Source organism: Mauremys reevesii, linkage group 4 (genome assembly GCF_016161935.1).
Source record: "Mauremys reevesii isolate NIE-2019 linkage group 4, ASM1616193v1, whole genome shotgun sequence".
Taxonomy (NCBI): Eukaryota; Metazoa; Chordata; order Testudines; family Geoemydidae; genus Mauremys; species Mauremys reevesii.
This window is the reverse complement of record NC_052626.1, coordinates 37,600,552-37,619,089: the sequence shown is the minus strand read 5'-3', so window position 1 is coordinate 37,619,089 and position 18,538 is coordinate 37,600,552. Positions and strand designations below refer to the sequence as shown.

Below are 18,538 nucleotides of genomic sequence, written 5' to 3'. Positions count from 1 at the left end.
CCTTTATAACAAGAAGCCCAGTGATTAGGGCACTCACCTGAGATATAGAAGACCTAAGTGTGAATCCTCACTAAGGAGCAGAGACTGGAACCCAGGTGTCCCACATCTTCCAGTTGAGTGTCCTAACCACCAAGCTAGAGAGTCATTTTTATTTTGTGCCTGGGCCCATGAATATTTATTTATTTATACCAAGTGGAACAGCTTCATTAGGAGAGACTGAGAGACCTATCACAGAATGCATTATAGTCTGGTGGTTAGGGCATGCAGTTGAGAGGGTAGAGACCTGGGTTTCAGTTTCTGCTCTAGAGTGGAGTCTCAAATGTGGGTCTTCATATTCCAGGTGAGTGCTCTAACCACTGGATAATTGACATTTGCTTTTATTAAAAAAAAAGTTGCCACAATTAAATTAAAAAGTTTAGTTTGGAGTTGAATAAAATGTTTTGTTTGACCCAAAACTAATTTTTTTCACAAGCTTCAATTTGTTGAAAATTCCAAAAATATTCTATTTTAGGTCAACCGAAAAATAATTTATTTTATTATTGTTATTTTTTAGAACTGCCAACTAATGGAAAAAATCAGTTATTCACATAAATCTATTGTGGAGAGTAGTTATGTGCACTATTAGCAGTTCTTTGAGTGCTTGTCCATATATATTCCACTCATGGTCTGCATGCGCCCCATGTGATTGAGAATTGGAGTCTTTTATCCAGCGGTGTCCAGTGTGGCCATGCATGTGCCCTGCATGTTTTCATGCCCTGCAACAAAGACATACAGGGTAGAGCAGCCCAAATGTTACTCCATTGCTGCTCACCACCCATGGCTGCGAGACAGAATTACTTGTTGTCATTCTCATGAGCTTAGCTTTTTGTACCCTAGTGTATATATTCCTATTTTCACTCGTATTGTTAATTATTAGTGTTAGGTTTTTTGCTTGTTGGCAAATACTTCTGATAGACTTTATTTTCTTTTTTCAACTTTTTACCAGGTATATTTAATAATTCTCCTGGTACTGCAAGTTAGACATGTCAAACCCTAAATCCTCCAGATTTAGGTATTGCCTCTATTGTGAGAGTGCATTACCCATAAATGAGGACCATACATGATGCCTTTTTTTGAGTGCCAAGGGAGGTCCCACATCCCCAGTATATGAACAGTCTGCAAGTCTTTCTCAGAGAGAGCATTAAATGTCAAAGAACCTCACCTGAAAATGTCTTTGCTTGATTGATCCATGATTCCAGCTTCAAACCCTGGTATCTCTGACACCACTTGGAAAGATCTTCCTGTTTCCAGGAGTACATCTGTTAGCTCAGTGACTGCCAGCTCCAGAGCTGTCATGTAAGGCTCCAATTTCTGTCTCAGAAAGAACTGACAAAAAAAGAGGAGCACTGTTCTGGAAGAGTTAGTGGCAGATCACCAGTGAAAGTCTCCTTTAACAAGTGGTCTGGTTCCCTTCACTGTTCTTAGTGTAAAGAGAATTGAGTCTAGTATGGCTGCTGTGGAACTAAAAAAGATCACACTTGATGTTTTAGTACCACAGTGGTATGTAAAATTGCCTGCATCTTTGGTGCTGGCTCCTGCCATATTGTCTATTAATATTTCCTTGGTACAAATGATCTCTGTTAGAATTCTTTTAGTACCAGCAATGACTGCAGTGCTCCACTCAGTACATCAGCACTGTTGACTCCACTGTTTCCTATGCTGGCTTCCCTGCTGACCCACTGCACCATTTAGTACTGACAAAGTATGTGGTACAGGGAGGCTTGCAGGTGTTGGAGGAGACTTCTCTCTACTTTTCTCAGTATCATCTCTTCAATACTGGTACCGGTACCTTCTTTGTCTGCGGCACTGAATGTGTTTCAAATCCAACTGCACAGGGTCTACTGGTACAGACGACTAGTCCAGCTTCTTCCACCCCACCATTGGATGCAGAGTGCTTCATTATATCTTCCTTAGGATTATAAGACAGGATGCGGGAGTCATTTACATATTCCTCAAGGGAATCTCCTTTTGCCTCTTACAGATTTTGTAGATGTTCAAGAGACTCTTCTCCTGTAAATTTCTACAGTGACTATCACTGTCTTGCCCCATGGATTCCTACCTCTTTGCTGTTGGGCCTTCCCTTGCAATATGCCTGCATCGCCCTTCTGAAATCTATGCGGTTCATACAGGCCAGAACATCATACCTCTGTGCCACCCCTCTGGAAAAAAATCCTCCTCCTGCTTCAGCTACTCAGCCTGCTCTTTGCCTCTTCAAGGTCCTCCTCAAACAGAGGAGATGTCTGAAGAAGTCCCACCTCAAGCTGGTGATTTGATGGGACCTACACCTGTATTATTCTTATTGTCTGATAAGTTGTAATTCCTGCTGCCCCATTGCAACTGGTTGATTTTAAAAATTTTCAAAACTTACTTAAGAGAGAGGTTGAGTGTCTTCAAACCCCTGTTGAGGAGATTCAGGGACATTCTCACAAACTGATTGACATACTTCATTCAGCTACACCTAGGAAAATAGTTCTCCCTATTAATGATGCTATTGTGGACCTGCAAAGATTTTGAGGCAAACTACTGCTACGTTAGAGTTTTGGTTTTTAAATGCCATGCTCCTTTGCAGGGACAGCATTTTCTATACTTATCCAGTACCAGGATCTCTAGTTTTTAACAGCTGCCCATTGTTAAGGGCTTTCCCTTCACCCTTCCCTGGTTCTTCTCATGCAGAAAAAGCAGAAGACCAGAAGTCCAAAGTGCAGGCAATGCAATGTTTATTGGGATTAATCAAGCAAGCACAAGCATAGCTCTGCATGACAGTACAGTCTTTTTTCCCAGTGTCCTCCTTTACCTTTCCTTATCAGACATAATTATACCTGTAGTGCATGCCTCTGGTCCTACCCCTTACAATTTATGGTCATGTTCCATTTTGGGGCTGCAGTACCTCCTCTTTTGTATCCCATGGGAGGGGTAAGGAGTGAGGTTGTACTTTGCTTAGGGACAGGCATTTCTTTGGCTTTTAGTGTTTCTTATACCTTCTCTCCCCACCATCCTCCTTGCCCCTCCCGACTGGTTGCTTGACCTTATCTAGAGAGAGGAGTTGAGGAAGAACTATCCTTCAAGTGTATGCTCATAAACTCCCACTCTACCCAGCAACACTTTAGCACTATCTCTTATCTCTTGTCACCCCCTCTGCTTGTGGGCAGATATAACACACAGTGTCTTTGTTCACACATGTTAGTAAGAATATAAAAATGTCAAATGGACAAACAAGACCCAAAATTCTTTCTCAGGCAAATATGCAGGCCTAAATACTACACTATCATCACTAACACTCCTAACACCAATGAGTGCTCATTCCTTTAGAGCTCAGGGAGCATCAGCAGTATCTTTACAAAATATCTCTATTATGGACATCTATAAGAGAGACACCTGGGGATCAAGTCATACTTTTACAAGACATTACTCCATCGTAGAAACATCAAATTTGGAAACATCTTTTGGCAAAGTTGTGCTGTGGTCTTTATTCACTTAGATTCTAAGCTCCCATCAGCTTACATTGAATCACTGCTTGTGAGTCAAGTATGAGTGGAATATATAAATATGGGCAAGCACTCAAAGAAAGAAAATCAGAAACTGGAGTTCTTTGAGATGTACTGTCCATATTATATATTCCATGATACTCTCTCCTTCCCTTCTGCTATGGAGTCCTATGGCATTGGGATTCTGTGGTGGGGAAGGAACAAAGTGGCTGGCAGTTGGGCTCTTTGCCTTATATACCCTCCGTGCAAGTTACGAGGACATTCAGGGCATGTGCACAATCCCAATGGACACTGCTGGCCAAAAGATTTTGATATTGAGTACATGGGGTGCCTGAGCACCATGAGTGCAATATTTATATATGCACAACACACATCAAAAAAACTATCGGTAAGTAACTTTTTTTTATTCTTAATGATTTTTTTTAGGATATAAACAAGACATTAATGATGTCAATAATCCTAACTGATCACTTACCTAGCCATTATCAGTTGCTTACTTACTGCAGGCATCATGGTAGAAGAGAAATCTTGAGATATTTAAAGGAGGGCAGGTAATGCCTTTACAGATTAATTTGGGGAGGGCATAGCATTTATTGGGGCAGTATGGAAGAAGTGTGAAGGTGCTTTTGGGAGAAGTGGACAAACAAGCAATGGAGACTGACGTGATTATAGAGAAGATGGTGCTAGGGAAAATGTGGAGAGCCATAAAGATAGGGTCCAGAGGTTTGCAGTAGGAAAAGGGAGGCCATTGGAGTGATTCAGAGATGGCATAGAACTGCTTGAAATGTTGTATTTGAAACTTTTTTCCCCAGCAGAATTATATCCTTTTTAAGAATAAAACATTTTGGTAAAACACTTCTGTTCTTTTTCCATTTTAGTTTTTCATCTACATTTCAAATTTTAAAAATTTGAATTTACAGGGTTTTGAAATATAATGAATTATGGGAGTTATTTTTTCTCTTTTTTTCTTTTTGCATTTTTACTTTTACCATTTTATTGATTTTTCAGTACTTCCTCAACTTCTGAAAAGTTGTGAAGTGGCAAAAGGAAAAATGAGTATCTAACTCTGCCACTCCATAGCTCTTCAAAAGTAGAAGTTTTGAAAAGTTACAAAGTAGCAAAAGGAAAAAAATAAAAAGCAAGGGAGAAAAAATTCCAGACATCATTCATTATATTGCAATCAGTGTCAGAAATGAAAAACTGTGAGGAAGCAAGAAACCAAAATTTTGAAAAAAATATTTGACAACTTTTTTTTAAATGGGGGAAAAAGTCATACCCTTTGAGAAAGAACCAACTTTAGAATTGTTTTTCAGTTCTTTTAGCCAGCTCTAGGATGACGTGTTCAGACCAGAAGGTCAGAAAGGTCATTCAGAACTGACCGGAGATCAGTGTCAGGAAAGCCTGGGAGGAATAGGTTGCAGTAATCAAGATGGACAATAATAAGTGTCTGGGCAAAAGTTTTTATGCAGTGTGGACAGAGAGAAAAGATTGGATCTTGAAAATGGTAGGAAGGAAGAAGCATAATTTGGACATAGCCTGGATGTATACAGGGAGAGAGGTTGGAGTCAAGAATGACATCCAGATAATAGGCAGGCATGACTTCAGAGAGTGATTTTGCTATCAACATTGACAGATATTTGCGGAAGAATGGAGGGATTGAGAAGCAAGTTCCTTAGCACGGTCCCTCACATCTTCTGGATATTAACATTCACTTAAAGCTATTTTTAAAAAGTTAATAGGTGAACAAGGGCATTGAAATTTTTAATTTGGTCCTGGCTCATGATGAATTTGAGCGAAAAAAGTTAGAGTACACTTAGACAAGAAATGTAAAGAAGGACAAGGGAGCTGTTGGAAGAGACTAAACCAGCTGTACATAAATACCTTCAGTCAAAGCAGAAATTAACAAGGAGAGTCTATTCCTTTTCCATTTAAATTGGGTACCTATTAAACAAAACAAAAAGGGCTTAAACAACTGAAATCAATTAGTATCAGGAAATCCTACATTCTGATGGGCCTGACTCATGTATGTTCAAACTGGCAGGCAACAGTGAAGCCCCTCCTCATTAAGGGATTATTATAAACATGCCATTGGTCTCTGGATGACTTTGTAGGCTTGAGAATCTGTCTAGTTTTATTGGCAGATCTGAACTGTTTTCTTTCAACTTTATTACTCCCAGTGGTGTCTTAAATGTCAGAGAAAAATATTGCAAAATTGAACAAGCAATTATTTAGTTGTACAATGATATCTAGTGCTTAGGGCAAAGAGGTTTTCTCTTGCTTCGGTCACAGCTACAGTGAAGATGTTGAAGGCTCTGATTAATCCTTAGCTCTTGTTCTGTTTTTGATTTTTAAAGATACTCAGTGTTAGATTTTCAGGCAGGAAATGAAAGGGGGAAATAGCAAATAGTGAAACAGTAGCTCAAGATACTAAAGCTACTGGGTCAACATTGACAAGGTATGAGAGTGGCTCCCATATTTCTCCATAAAGCATCAGATAAAGGGAGATACTAATCCCTTATGTAGTGTTATAGCAGAACTATGGCTTGTTTCACATGACAGCAGATGAGAGAATAGGCTATGAGAGATTTCCTTGGTGGCATGCAGGGAATTAGGCATGTGTTATGCCTAACAAATAATATGGAGGAAATCTATTCCAGTGCTCACTATGTAGTTGTGTTTTATAGCTCAAGTGAAATATTTGCATCTTCTGACTTGACTACAGTGAGAAGTATGGGCCTGTGCCTAGTGAAGTCAATTTTGCCATTGACTTAAATGGGGCCAGGATTAGGTCCTTTGTAATTTTCAATACACAAACATTATGGTTTGCAGACTAATGTGCACACTTTACAGCTAAACCGATTCAATTGCCTGCATTTTCAAGACTCGAGTCTATAGACTTGGTCTATGCTCTCCTGTGGACCTTTAGTTCTTCACCAAATGTTGGCCTGTTCTAGGCAGTGTAGTCTAATGATTAGAGCAGTCAACTAGGCTCGGGAGATTTGGGTTGTGTTCATAGCTCTGCCACTGACCTCAGGGAAGTCATTTCATCTCTCTACCTGAGTTTCTCAGGAAATAAGGATACTTCACAAGTTACCTCTTTTGCAAAGCACTCTGAGATCTTCAGATTAAAAGTGCTATAAAACAGCTAGCTGTTTTTCTGTAAAGAGTTTTGGGAATGCGAAGGACACTGGACCCAATCAAACTGAATTCCAGATTATATTACTACTGCCTAATGCCCAATGTATAACAACAAACATCACAAAAAAATTGCTGAAAGAAGGATCTCAGATATGAATGCACTATAACTGTATGTATGCATGTGGAGGTTCCTTCTAATATTGCCTGCTTGTATGTGTTTCTATTGACTTAATAGTCTGAAAGTCCTTGGGTCTCTAAAGATATGACTACACTGCAATTAAACATAAGAACATACCTATGGCCATACTGGGTCACACCAGTGGTTCACCTAGCCCATTATCCTGTCTTCTCACAGTGGCCAATGTCAGTTGCTTCAGAGGGAATGAACAGAGCAAGTAATTATCAAGTGATCCAGCCCGTCACACATTCACAGCTTCTGGCAAACAGAAGCTAGGGACGCTTCAGAGCATGGTTTTGCACCCCTGCCCATCCTGGCTAATAGCCGTCGATGGACCTATCCTCCATGAACTTATCTACTTCTTTTTTAAAAAACCTGCGGCTAGGTCGTGCCAGCTGACTTGGGCTCACAGGGCTAAGGCTAAAGGGGCTGTTTAATTGGAGTATAGACATTTCGGCTTGGGCTCCAGCCCGAGTTCTGGGACTCTTCCAGCTTGAACCTGAGCCTGAGGATCTACACTGCAATTAAAAAGCCACGAGCCCCATGAGCCTGAGTAAGCTGACACAGGCCAACCACTAGATTTTAACTGCAGTTTAGGGTACATCTTCACAGAGATAAAAGACCCACCCATGGCTGTTCCAGATGAGCTGACTCATACTCATGCAGCTCAGGCTGCAAGGCTAAAAATCACTGTAGATATTCAGGCTCAGGCTGGAGCCTGAGCTCTGGGACCCTCAACTCCAGCAGGGTCCCAGAGTTTGGGCTCCAGCCCAAGTCCACACATCTCCACAATGTTTTTTCAGTCAGGGAGCCCAAGCCCCGCAAGCCCAAGTCAGCAAACCCAGGCCAGCTTCAAGTTTTTTATCCATGTGTCGTCATAGCCTATGTGATGATCTCATGGCTACTGTCATTAAGTTCCTAATTAAGAGTCTAATTGCGCACTCCTTCTGCAGGAAAAATTCCCAGTGATTTCAATGAGGTTTAATCTGATGTTATGCTTGTGTGAATGCACAAACACACACAGCAATGACCACCATGCTTTGTAGACAAAAAATTATTAGAACCACTGCTGTAACTAGGATTTGAAGTTGAATGTCAAAATGAAAATGGTTAGCCTTGAGATAACATTAATCCTGATGGAGTGTTGGTGATTTGAAATATCTGGTATTTTAATAATAAATAGTTAGACTTCTATAATGCTATTCATCTGAAGCTCTCAAAGTACTTTTTGTACAGATACACTAAATGAACACATGTGAGCAATGTGTTAAGAAAGACTTGTTTGGGGGGCTTTTGTGCTGTTCTACTAGAAATCATTATAACCCTTGAAAATATCCAGAATGTATGTGACTCAGGATGTGGCCATCGGGCATAAGCTCTGAATCTACAGCACCACCTCAGCTATATAAGTAGTGATGATATCTGTTACAGTCATCTGTGAAAAAGACGGTTACTCACCTGTAGTAACTGTTGTTCTTCGAGATGTGTTGCTCCTATCCATTCCAGTTAGGTGTGCGCGCCGCGTGTGCACGGCATCTCGGAACTTTTTACCCTAGCAACCCCAGCGGGCCGGCTGGCGCCCCCTGGAGTGGCGCCGCTATGGCACCCATTATAAACCTCAGCCGGCCCGTCCACTCCTCAGTTCCTTCTTGACAGCTACTCCGACAGTGGGGAAGGAGGGCGGGTCTGGAATGGATAGGAGGAACACATCTCGAAGAACAACAGTTACTACAGGTGAATAACCGTCTTTTCTTCTTCGAGTGATTGCTCCTATGCATTCCAGTTAGGTGATTCCCAAGCCTTACCTAGGCGGTGGGGTCGGAGTGAGACGTGGCGGAGTACAATACCGCGGAGCCGAAGGCTGCGTCGTCTCGAGACTGTTGCACCAACGCTTAGTGGGAGGCGAAGGTGTGGACCGAAGACCAGGTGGCCGCTCGACAGATGTCCTGGAGTGGAACATTGGCCAGGAAGGCGGCCGACGAGGCGTGCGCCCTTGTCGAGTGAGCGGTGAGGCGGCATGGCGGCACGCGAGCAAGCTCGTAGCAGGTCCGAATGCACGCAGTGACCCAGGAGGAAATTCTCTGGGAGGAGACCGGCTCACCCTTCATGCGGTCGGCGACGGCCACAAACAGCTGGGTCGAACGCCTGAAAGGCTTCGTCCGCTCGATGTAAAAGGCAAGCGCCCTGCGGACGTCCAGGGTGTGAAGCTGTTGTTCCCGAGGCGAGGTATGCGGCTTCGGGAAGAAGACCGGGAGGAAGATCTCCTGGTTGAGGTGGAAGGCCGATACCACCTTGGGGAGGAAGGCCGGATGCGGTCGAAGCTGTACCTTGTCTGCATGGAAGACGGTGTAAGGTGGACCCACCGTTAGTGCGCGAAGCTCAGAGACTCGTCTCGCGGATGTAATGGCGACGAGGAAAGCAGTCTTCCAGGAGAGGTAGAGCAGGGAGCACGTGGCCAAGGGCTCGAAGGGGGGAACCCATCAGCTTGGCCAGGACGAGGTTCAAATCCCAGGTCGGGGCAGGACGCCGCACCGGCGGGTACAAGCGGTCCAGGCCTTTAAGGAAGCGGGAAACCATCTGGTTGGAGAAGATGGACCGACCTTCCAGCGATGGACGAAAGGCGGACACTGCTGCCAGGTGAACCTTCAATGAGGAGACTGCAAGACCCTGCTCCTTAAGGTACCAAAGGTAGTCGAGGATGGTAGGTACCGGAACTACGAATGGATTCAGACTTCGCTGATTGCACCAAAGCGCGAACCTCTTCCATTTCGCGAGGTAAGTGGAGCGAGTGGAAGGCTTTCGACTTTCAAGCAGGACTTGCTGAACTGCCGCTGAACAGTCCCTCTCCACGTGGGTCAACCACTCAGGTACCAAGCTGTAAGATGGAGGGACTGCAGGTTCGGATGGCGGAGTCTGCCGAAGTCCTGGGTGATGAGGTCCGGCCACGACGGGAGGGGGATGGGATCCCGAACGGTTGTAAAATAAGGGGGTAGGATCCGGTAGGGAGAGAGATGGGCCGTCCTCGAGCGTCCCATCAAAAAGCAGGCTTGGCCCCCTGGGGGGCCTTGGACGAGGCCTGCCCCTGGTTCCGCCGATTGCCTGATGGACGACGGCGGTTCTGGGCCGGTCGCCGGCTAACATACGGCCGATAGCGCTGTTGGTAGCGGGAGGGTTGCGGCCGGAAGGGCCTGCGCTGCGTCGCCGGCGTGTGCATCCCGAGCGTACGGATGGCGATGCGACCGTCCTTCAGGGTCTGGATCCGAGACTCCGTCTTTTCGGAAAACAGACCCTGGGTGTCGAAGGGAAGGTCCTGGAGGGTATACTGCACCTCCGGCGGCAGGGTGGAGGACTGCAGCCAGGAGATGCGCCTCATCGTCACGCCGGATGCCAAGGTTCGAGCCCCGGAGTCCGCGGCGTCGAGGGCGGCCATGATAGAGGACCTGGAGGACTTCTTTCCCTCGTCCAACAAGGCCGAGAACTCCTGGCGGGATGTTGATGGCAGGAGCTCCGTGAACTTCGCCAGGGACGTCAGGATATCAAAGACGTACCTGGCGAGAAGGACCATGATGTTTGCAATCCGCATTTGTAAGCCCCCTGCGGAGTAGACCTTATGGCCGAGCAGGTCCATGCGTCGGGCGTCCTTGGACTTGGGCGCAGGGGCAGGTTGGCCGTGCCTCTCGCAGTCGTTGACGGATTGAACGACCAGGGAGTCCGGGGTTGGATGGGAGTAGAGGTACTCATAGCCCGTTGGGGGGGCTGAGTACTTACGCTCGACCCCGCGTGCTGTGGGCTGAATGGAAGCGGGGGTCTGCCAGAGCGTAGTGGCATTTTTTTGAATTGTCCGTACAAAGGGCAATGCCACTCGGACGGGAGTGTCCGCGCCCACCACATTGGTGATCGGGTCTTCGTCCTCTTGGACCTCCGCGACGGGGAGACCCATGGCCGTCGCCACTCGGCGAAGCAGGTCCTGGAAGGCCCGAAGGTCAATGGGCGGGGGTTCGTTGGCCGCAGCACCTGCCACCGCCTCGTCCGGCGAGAACGATGAAGATATGCCCTGTGCGATTGGCTCCGGCGCCGGGGCTGGTGGTTGAGCCTCCGCTGAGTCGTGCGGTGTGGCTGATTGGCGATCCGGAGGAGCGGAGGGCTCATGCGGAGGAGAGGGAGGCGGCCGGCTAACTGTCGCCTCGGGGACCCTGGTCCCGGTGGTCACATCCCGCAAAAGAAATGGGATGCCCTGCGCCTCATGATGCGCCCAGGGGACCCAGTAGCCCCACTGTTCATGATGGAGTCCTTGTGGGGTCGGCAACGGGTGGGCGGTATCATCCGCACCGGAGGCCACCGATGCTGGGCGGGATGGCCAAGGCGGTGCCGAGGCGCCGAGGGATTGAACCGCTGAAGACGGGAGTCCCTCCGCCGACGGCGCCGAGGGTCGATACGAGTATCGCCGGCGGGATGGCGATCGTGACCGTCGGCCACCGCGGTGCTGGGAGCTCGACCGGTGCCGGGAGCTCGACCGGGACCGGGATCTGCGGTGCCGGGAATTACTTCGAGAGTCGCGGTGCCGTGAACGGTGCCGGGATGGAGACCTCCGGCGGTACCGACGGTACGGCGACCGGGACCTGGATCGGTGCAGGGAGTGCGACCGGTACCGAGATTGAGAGCGGTACCGGGACTCAGACCGGCGTCGGGATGGTGCTCGGTGCCGGGATGAGGAGCGGCGTCGAGATCCCGAACGACGGGACGGCGACCTGCGCCGGGACCGGGAGCGCCTTCCGTGCCGTTCGTCCAGAGAGGGCGGCCGTGTCATTCTGGCCGGTTTCCCCACTGAGGCGACAGCCCGCACCGGCGGTGCCAGGGGCCGAAGGCTCGGTGCCTCTATGAGCCGGATTAGCTCACGCGCGGAGGAGAATGTCTCCGGCGTCGATGGCAGCCTTGGCTCAACCACGGTCGGTGCCGGGGAGCGCGGCGATGCCGGACTCGACGGCGCTTGCGGTGCCGGAGTCGAGGACCCAGGGCACGCTTTACGCACGGCCACAGCCACTCTCGCGGCGTCCTCTGTGCGGGCTTTTGCCACTGCTTTCAGCAGCTGTTGATTGTCGGAGGGCAAAAGCGAGCGATGCCGGGTCTTCTTAGCCGCAGGCTTAGGTACCGGGGCCGCGGTGCCGGAACGGCTCGGTGCCGCGGGTGCACTCTGCACCGATGAAGCCCTCGGTGCCGGCGCGGACGGTGCCGGGGGTTGGAGGGACGCCTCCATAAGGAGCTGTTTTAGGCGAATGTCCCGCTCCTTACGGGTCCGCGGCTTGAATGCTGAGCAGATAGCACACTTGTCCGTGCGGTGTCCTTCGCCCAGGCAACGGAGGCAGGAGCCGTGAGGGTCACCAACCGGCATAGGCCTCTGGCACGCTGCGCAGGGCTTAAAGCCTGGTGCCTTGGGCATGAGCCCGCACCGGGGAAGGGAAGGGAGGAAATACCCCCCTTATCCTTACCTAAAATACTAACTAACTAACTACTGAACTAACTATACTAACACTAAACAAACTATGTACAACAAGAAGTAGCGACAGCTAGGGTTGTGGAGGACAGAGAGCACTCCACAGTTCCAACTGGCCGTCACGGGCGGTAATCAGGAACTGAGGAGCGGACGGGCCGGCTGAGGTATATAATGGGCGCCATAGCGGCGCCACTCCAGGGGGCGCCAGCCGGCCCGCCGGGGTTGCTAGGGTAAAAAGTTCCGAGATGCCGTGCACACGCGGCGCGCACACCTAACTGGAATGCATAGGAGCAATCACTCGAAGAAGAACAGTCAGTTTTCTCGAATTGGTCATTGGTATCTGGCTCTCCAGCTTTCTGACTATGTGTTGGTGAGAGAAAGTATTGAAAAATTGCATATAAACTACAGATGTTCAGGCGAACCTAGCAGTAGCTTTCCTTATTGCTCTGCAGCAGAGCTAAATTTAGAACTCAGTACTGTTCTTGAATTCTTGAGAACTAGAAATGTTACAGACAGGATGCTCATGTGGTAGGTTCTTGAATGAAGAGGGAGTGAACTTTTGCCATAATAGTGACCCCACTCATTGAATAAAGTTTGCTTTGGCAGGTTGCAAAGGAAGTCCAGTTTAGTTTTGATTGACATGAAGGATAGGAAGATGTAAAATGGATGTGTTGGGGGAAATCTTGAAGGTTCTAACAAATGTAGAAACCCTCCTATCTTGTGGGAGACAGGGAACTCCAGCTCCAGCAAAGACTGATGACCTGTCTGGTCTATTAGAGGAACTGTGAGCTAAATATTAGTGCCAGGGACTCAATATCAAGTTACCACTCCTATGATACATGGCCTTGGGCAAGTCACTTAATTTATCTGAGCTCATCTGTAAAATGGAGACAATACTTGTCTATCTTGCAGATAATTTGTGAGCTTTAATTATTAAATATTGTAATGAACTACCTACTATGTGTACAACTATTCTCTCCTGAATGGAATCAGAACTGCTCAGCTGCTGTCATAGGCCCTATGTCACTAGCAGCTGATGAAGTGATAGGAACCCTGTGCTCCTAAAGTAGGCGAACCTGCTGTTGTGAATTTCTGATCAGCAGCAGTATGCCAATCACAAAGTCCTAGATGGCCACAAATTTGTCACATTATTGTTGTGTGTATATACTGCTGTTTTATTATGTATTTATTCTTTCCCACTGTCTACCCATAAATTGTGGAATTATTGAAACCACTGCCTTGTTCTAAGAATTTCTTCTCTGAAAAGTAATCTTAAGTCAAATCAGATATGCTAAAATATATTAGTCCACTGGGAAAGAAACTATCTGGTGTAAAATGTCTGACCTTTCTAGAGCAGTTTGCTACTGGAATGAATTACCTGCAACAATAAGCCAGATATTTTAAAAGTTACCTAAACTTCAGTTTTAAGGAAAAGTGCAAGGATTTAGCTAAAATGGAATGCAACTGATACCCAAGATGTATCCTCTGGCTAGGTAGACTGGCCACTTTCTTTGTAATGTTGAGTAGCACTGAGTTTAGCTTTAATTGTTCCGTTGCTGTATTATGGTAACTTCTTGAGTGTTCAATAAGCATTTAGTGGTATTTCTTTAATTATGCAATGGCTACCCTGTCTCTCTGAAATGCATATGCACTGCTACCTATATCTGTATTTTCTCTGATGTTTCAAGTGCCAGAGTGATGTGGAGTGAAAGGTGGCCTTGTCTTGTTTACATGGCTCATGTGTAGGGATGAGAGAATGCTGTGTTGCTACAGGCTTTAGGAAAGTATCCGAATGATGGAGGGAAATTGTTTGTTTCTCCAGAATTTTAGAACATAGATTTCGTTGATGACATCATGGTAGAGGTTTTGTTTGGTTGTTTTTTCCTTCAAGTTCATCCTTTCTCTCCCCTTCTTTCAAAGGAGCTTCAGTTTGATCTCTACATTGTTACATGTACATAGGAGGCTGTTTTGGTTATGCAAACCTTAGGGCACCTGAAATATGTATTCTCACACTCAAACCCAGCGTGGGTGGTGTTTTCCTATAGGTCTCTGATGTGTCCACCCATGTCATTTGCCTCCTCAGGTCTGAGGCTGGGGATACCAAAGCTTTAACCCTCCTCCTCCCACCCCCCAGATTTGCTTAGGGGGAATGTTTGGTGTGTATGGTGTACATGTGTGTTTGGGATGGAGGATTTAGTTTATTTGGGGGGATGTCTCTTGGCTTTATCCTGAAAAAAGATTAAAATGTTCAGAATGGTAAGACTTTATCTGAGTTTATTCATTGTTCCTGAGACTTGTTAATTGGGCTCATTTTATACAAAGCAAAATAACTGACAGTACTTAAAATGTTGATTGGCTAAGGTGGGCATAGAGATGCAGAGGCTGCTTTTAAAAATGTGGTTCAACAGGTGAACTAAAATGCTTTTTACTTGACTTAAAACTCCTTCCATCCCTCACACTCATGTCTTTTCCGCTCCTAGTGAAACTAAGTGGGGGGAAGCATTATGTCACCTCCTCTCCGCAGATAGTGGTGGCTCCCTGGGGCCTGATTGCCGCTCCTTCCGTTCTCATTCACAGCTAAAAAGAAATGGTTGTTTCTCAAAGCCCAGACCCCCTTTTTTTCCCCTCTTCCTCCCCACGTTCCTTATCATAACTGAAGAGAAGTGGAATAGGTATCATTTTGAATTAAGACCAGGTAACCTTAAAATATTTGTGAATAAAGACAGAGTAACAATAACAATGAAAATATGTATATTTTATTTAATTTTTATTTTTAAAGAGGGACTCCTTTTATAAGTAGGTGAAAGAATACCAATATATACAATCAGTAACACAATGTGTAACTATCTCTAGCCGAAGGTGTAACTGTAGCTCTGCCTCAAATACTGCACGGTAGAGTATAACTAATATGGGAGCAGAAAATGAACTCGTAAGTTACAGGTAAAGTTCAATGAGCATTGACAGAGGTTCTTTTTCTAGTTTTTAAATGCCAGAGAAGGGTGTCAATTGACCATACCAAAGACTAAAATCCTGTACAGAATTGTCTGCACAGAATAGGTATGATATGTGCAGTGGCAAGGCAAGTTTCCTCCATGTTACTTAGCCAATGTGCCTCAACCCGGCTCTGGAGGGACCATTCATAAGGTAGGGTGTTCATAAGGTAGTTATGTTCATTATCCATAACTTATTCAGTCTTGGTTGCCTCTACTGGCAGGAGCGCTGCCAGCTTTTTTGGCACCCTAGGCGGCGGAAGGTCCCACCCCCAAAATGGCGCCCCCAACAGAGGCGGCGGAAGGTCCCTCCGAAATACCGCCGACGACTGGGGCGGCCGAAGATCCAGCCGCCGCAGTCACCCCCCCCCCCAAATGGTAGTGCCCTAGGCAACCGCCTAGGTTGCCTAATGTGTTGTGCTGGCCCTGTCTACTGGGGTTGCCGCTTGAAGAGGTAGTTTTTGTGATGTGGACACTTGTATCATTAGGAATTGGACTGACAGCTACTAAATATATTTCACATGGGCAGATACTGCCTGCTTGTCAAGTTTATTTAAAGTATGAAAGAAAATGGCTCATGTGGTAACTCAGGGTTCCTGCAGCTTCTAGTCTTGTTCGTTTTCATGGGAGTGTTCATGTTCCTCTTTCTTCTTTACATATGGTAGCTCATGGGAGATATATAATTTTATCACCAGATAATTGTGTATTTTTTCTCTGCAGCTACCTGCACAAGAACAAATACCTGAAAGTTATTGAAGAAGATGCATTTTTGGGAGTGAACAGTGGACCAACCCTGCTGTGAGTAGGAGAAAAGGGTGGAGAAGATTTTAAAAGTGGTGTTCATTAGCACTGCACCATCTTCAGGATTATCAATAGAAAACAAGAGAGTGTGGGCGATATGCTTACACAATAACATTGATGATAAAAGCTGTTATTCTGGAACTGACTATATTACCTAGGGTTGATGCTCTGTGTTGCAAGAGACTTGGGTTTTTGTTTGATTCTCAGTCTTTCTTGGTGTTTTGTTTCTTGGGGTTTACACAGTGGCAGATGTACATAGCTCAACTATTCCTTTAGCTGATTAAAAGTCACCTGTAAAAAGAAAATAGTTGGGTTTGTGCCTTTTAGAAATATATTTATTTTTGCTACTCTATGATGATTAAAGAAAGGCTGAAAGAAGTTTTAGAAGCAGTTAGTATTTTACATTAGAAATACAAATCCTCATTACCTTGTTTCTCATGAAAGACACTGTAACTGGAGAACTAGTAGGATTGTAGTAGCATAAGTAATAAGAAAATGGAAACTGAGATAGGAAGGGATTTTTAGTCAACTCTTAAAATTATTTTGTTGCTGCTGCTGTTTTTGTTACTCCATATTTAATTTGACTCCCAGTCCAGTTTTCTGGTCCTCCAAATAGACTACCAATAAAATCAAGGAAGACAAGGTTTGATATTCTTGCTATTTCTAAAGTACAAAACAAACAGAAAAAAGTTTGAAGAATGCATGACAGATTTTTTTTATACAAACAAATGAACACAAACCCAATTCTTTGTTTTCTCTGCTGCTTAGGTTTAAGGAGAGGGATTGATAGATTCAGAAGGGAGTCGGTCCAGTCCTTAATGTAGAGGATGGATGCTATCCTGGGGACAATGGTGGTGCTGAGAATTGTTGGAAGAATGAGAGAGGGTGCTGAGTTAAAAAAAACAAAACAAAACAGGTACTTCTCTAGCCTCTAGTTTGCTTGCAGAAGATCCTGAAATTCCTTCCTCCAGGCATAGCAGCTGTATTGCAGGGTTTAGCCTGTTGGTGATCATGGCAGTGATGCCAGCCACAAAGATCACTCTAAATGACGTTGCCAGATTCACTCTCTATCCGACAGGACAACTTGTGTGTCATATTCAGTGTCATTGCATCAAAATGATGTTTGGGCTACCGGGTTACTTAAGGATCATCAAGAATCCTCCCAACTAGACTAGGTAATTAAGGTTGTAGGAGGCATGATCTTCCTCTCTGAATGTGACTGATGACAGAAAAACTGGCAGGGTAACAGCTTTGCAGCAAAAAAACCCTGTCTGCTTAACCATAAAATGGTATTGACATATTTGGCCTCAATCCTGTATCAGAAGGTTCCTTGCTGGTGACTACGAGTTCAGAAAGGGAGGTGGAATATGGAACAGGGAAATCAAGAGAAAAAGCCAGAAAGCACATCAGTTTAAAAAATAAAACCTTCCAGTTATAGTTTAACACTTTTGGGTAGTTATTCTTTAATATTACAGTCTTTTTCTTATAGCAGAATTTGAGTTTTGCCTCAGTACTGAAATCTATTAAGTAGGGAGTCTCTCTATCTGTCTGCTTATGTTGTTTCCCTCTTCTTGCTGACTGCCTATGGAACATAAAACCTACATTATAACTGAGAGCCAAAAGAGATCTTCCTTCATCTCAAATAGTAGAAGACTGTTTTGTTAGCTGACGTTCTTAAAGTCTATTCTTCCTGCTGCAGTTTGCAATGGCAGTATCTGTTGAGCTAGAGATCTATCCCTTTAAATGCATAAGGTTTCCCAAATACCTTTACAGGACAGAAGATTATTTACAAAATGGCTTCATTGACAAGGAAGGGAATATTAGGCAGAATATTGTGTGTGTGTATATAATAGACATCTAAAAAGATGTTGGTCTAATATGTTGACCTAAGTATGTCAAAATATATATACATATAAACATCCAAATCACTGAGGCTGCAGATAGATAGCATTTTATAGATATCGCATTAATGTAGTGTTGTGGTTACCAATAGTGGAAAAGTGGAATTCAGGGCATATAAAGAGACATTTCTTCTCCTGCTGTGTTTTCAGATTAGATTTGTTCCTCAAAGTGACTGGAAGTTGTCATACTTTTCTGTAGTCTATTGTGCTGACCAGGGCCGGCTCCAGGCACCAGCTGAGCAAGCTGGTGCTTGGGGCGGCAGATTCTAGGGGGCGGCATGCCACCCAATCCTAGGGCGGCACTGACGCTTTTTTTTTGTTTGTTTGCTGCTCTGGCTGCCCTGTAGGGGGCAGAGGAGGGGAGCGCCCTGCAGCAAATTTGACAGGGCAGCCCACGTCCTTCCCTCCCCACCGACCGGAGCAGCTCGGATCCCTCCCGGCAGGTGGCGCGGAGGTCGGGGCTGCGGGGTGAGCGCCCTCCAAAAGCCCTGGCTGCCCCCCTTCTCTCTCCCCTC

General features: G+C 45.7%; 1 protein-coding gene across 1 annotated transcript in view; it reads left to right on the top strand.

Moving 5' to 3' along the window:
• Positions 1-18,538, top strand: part of TSHR (thyroid stimulating hormone receptor) — a 215,706-nt gene that overhangs the window by 174,696 nt on the left and 22,472 nt on the right. The window contains exon 9 of the mRNA XM_039533280.1: positions 16,042-16,119. Within this exon, the coding sequence (XP_039389214.1) occupies positions 16,042-16,119 (78 nt within the window). The remainder of the gene's footprint in view (positions 1-16,041; positions 16,120-18,538) is intronic.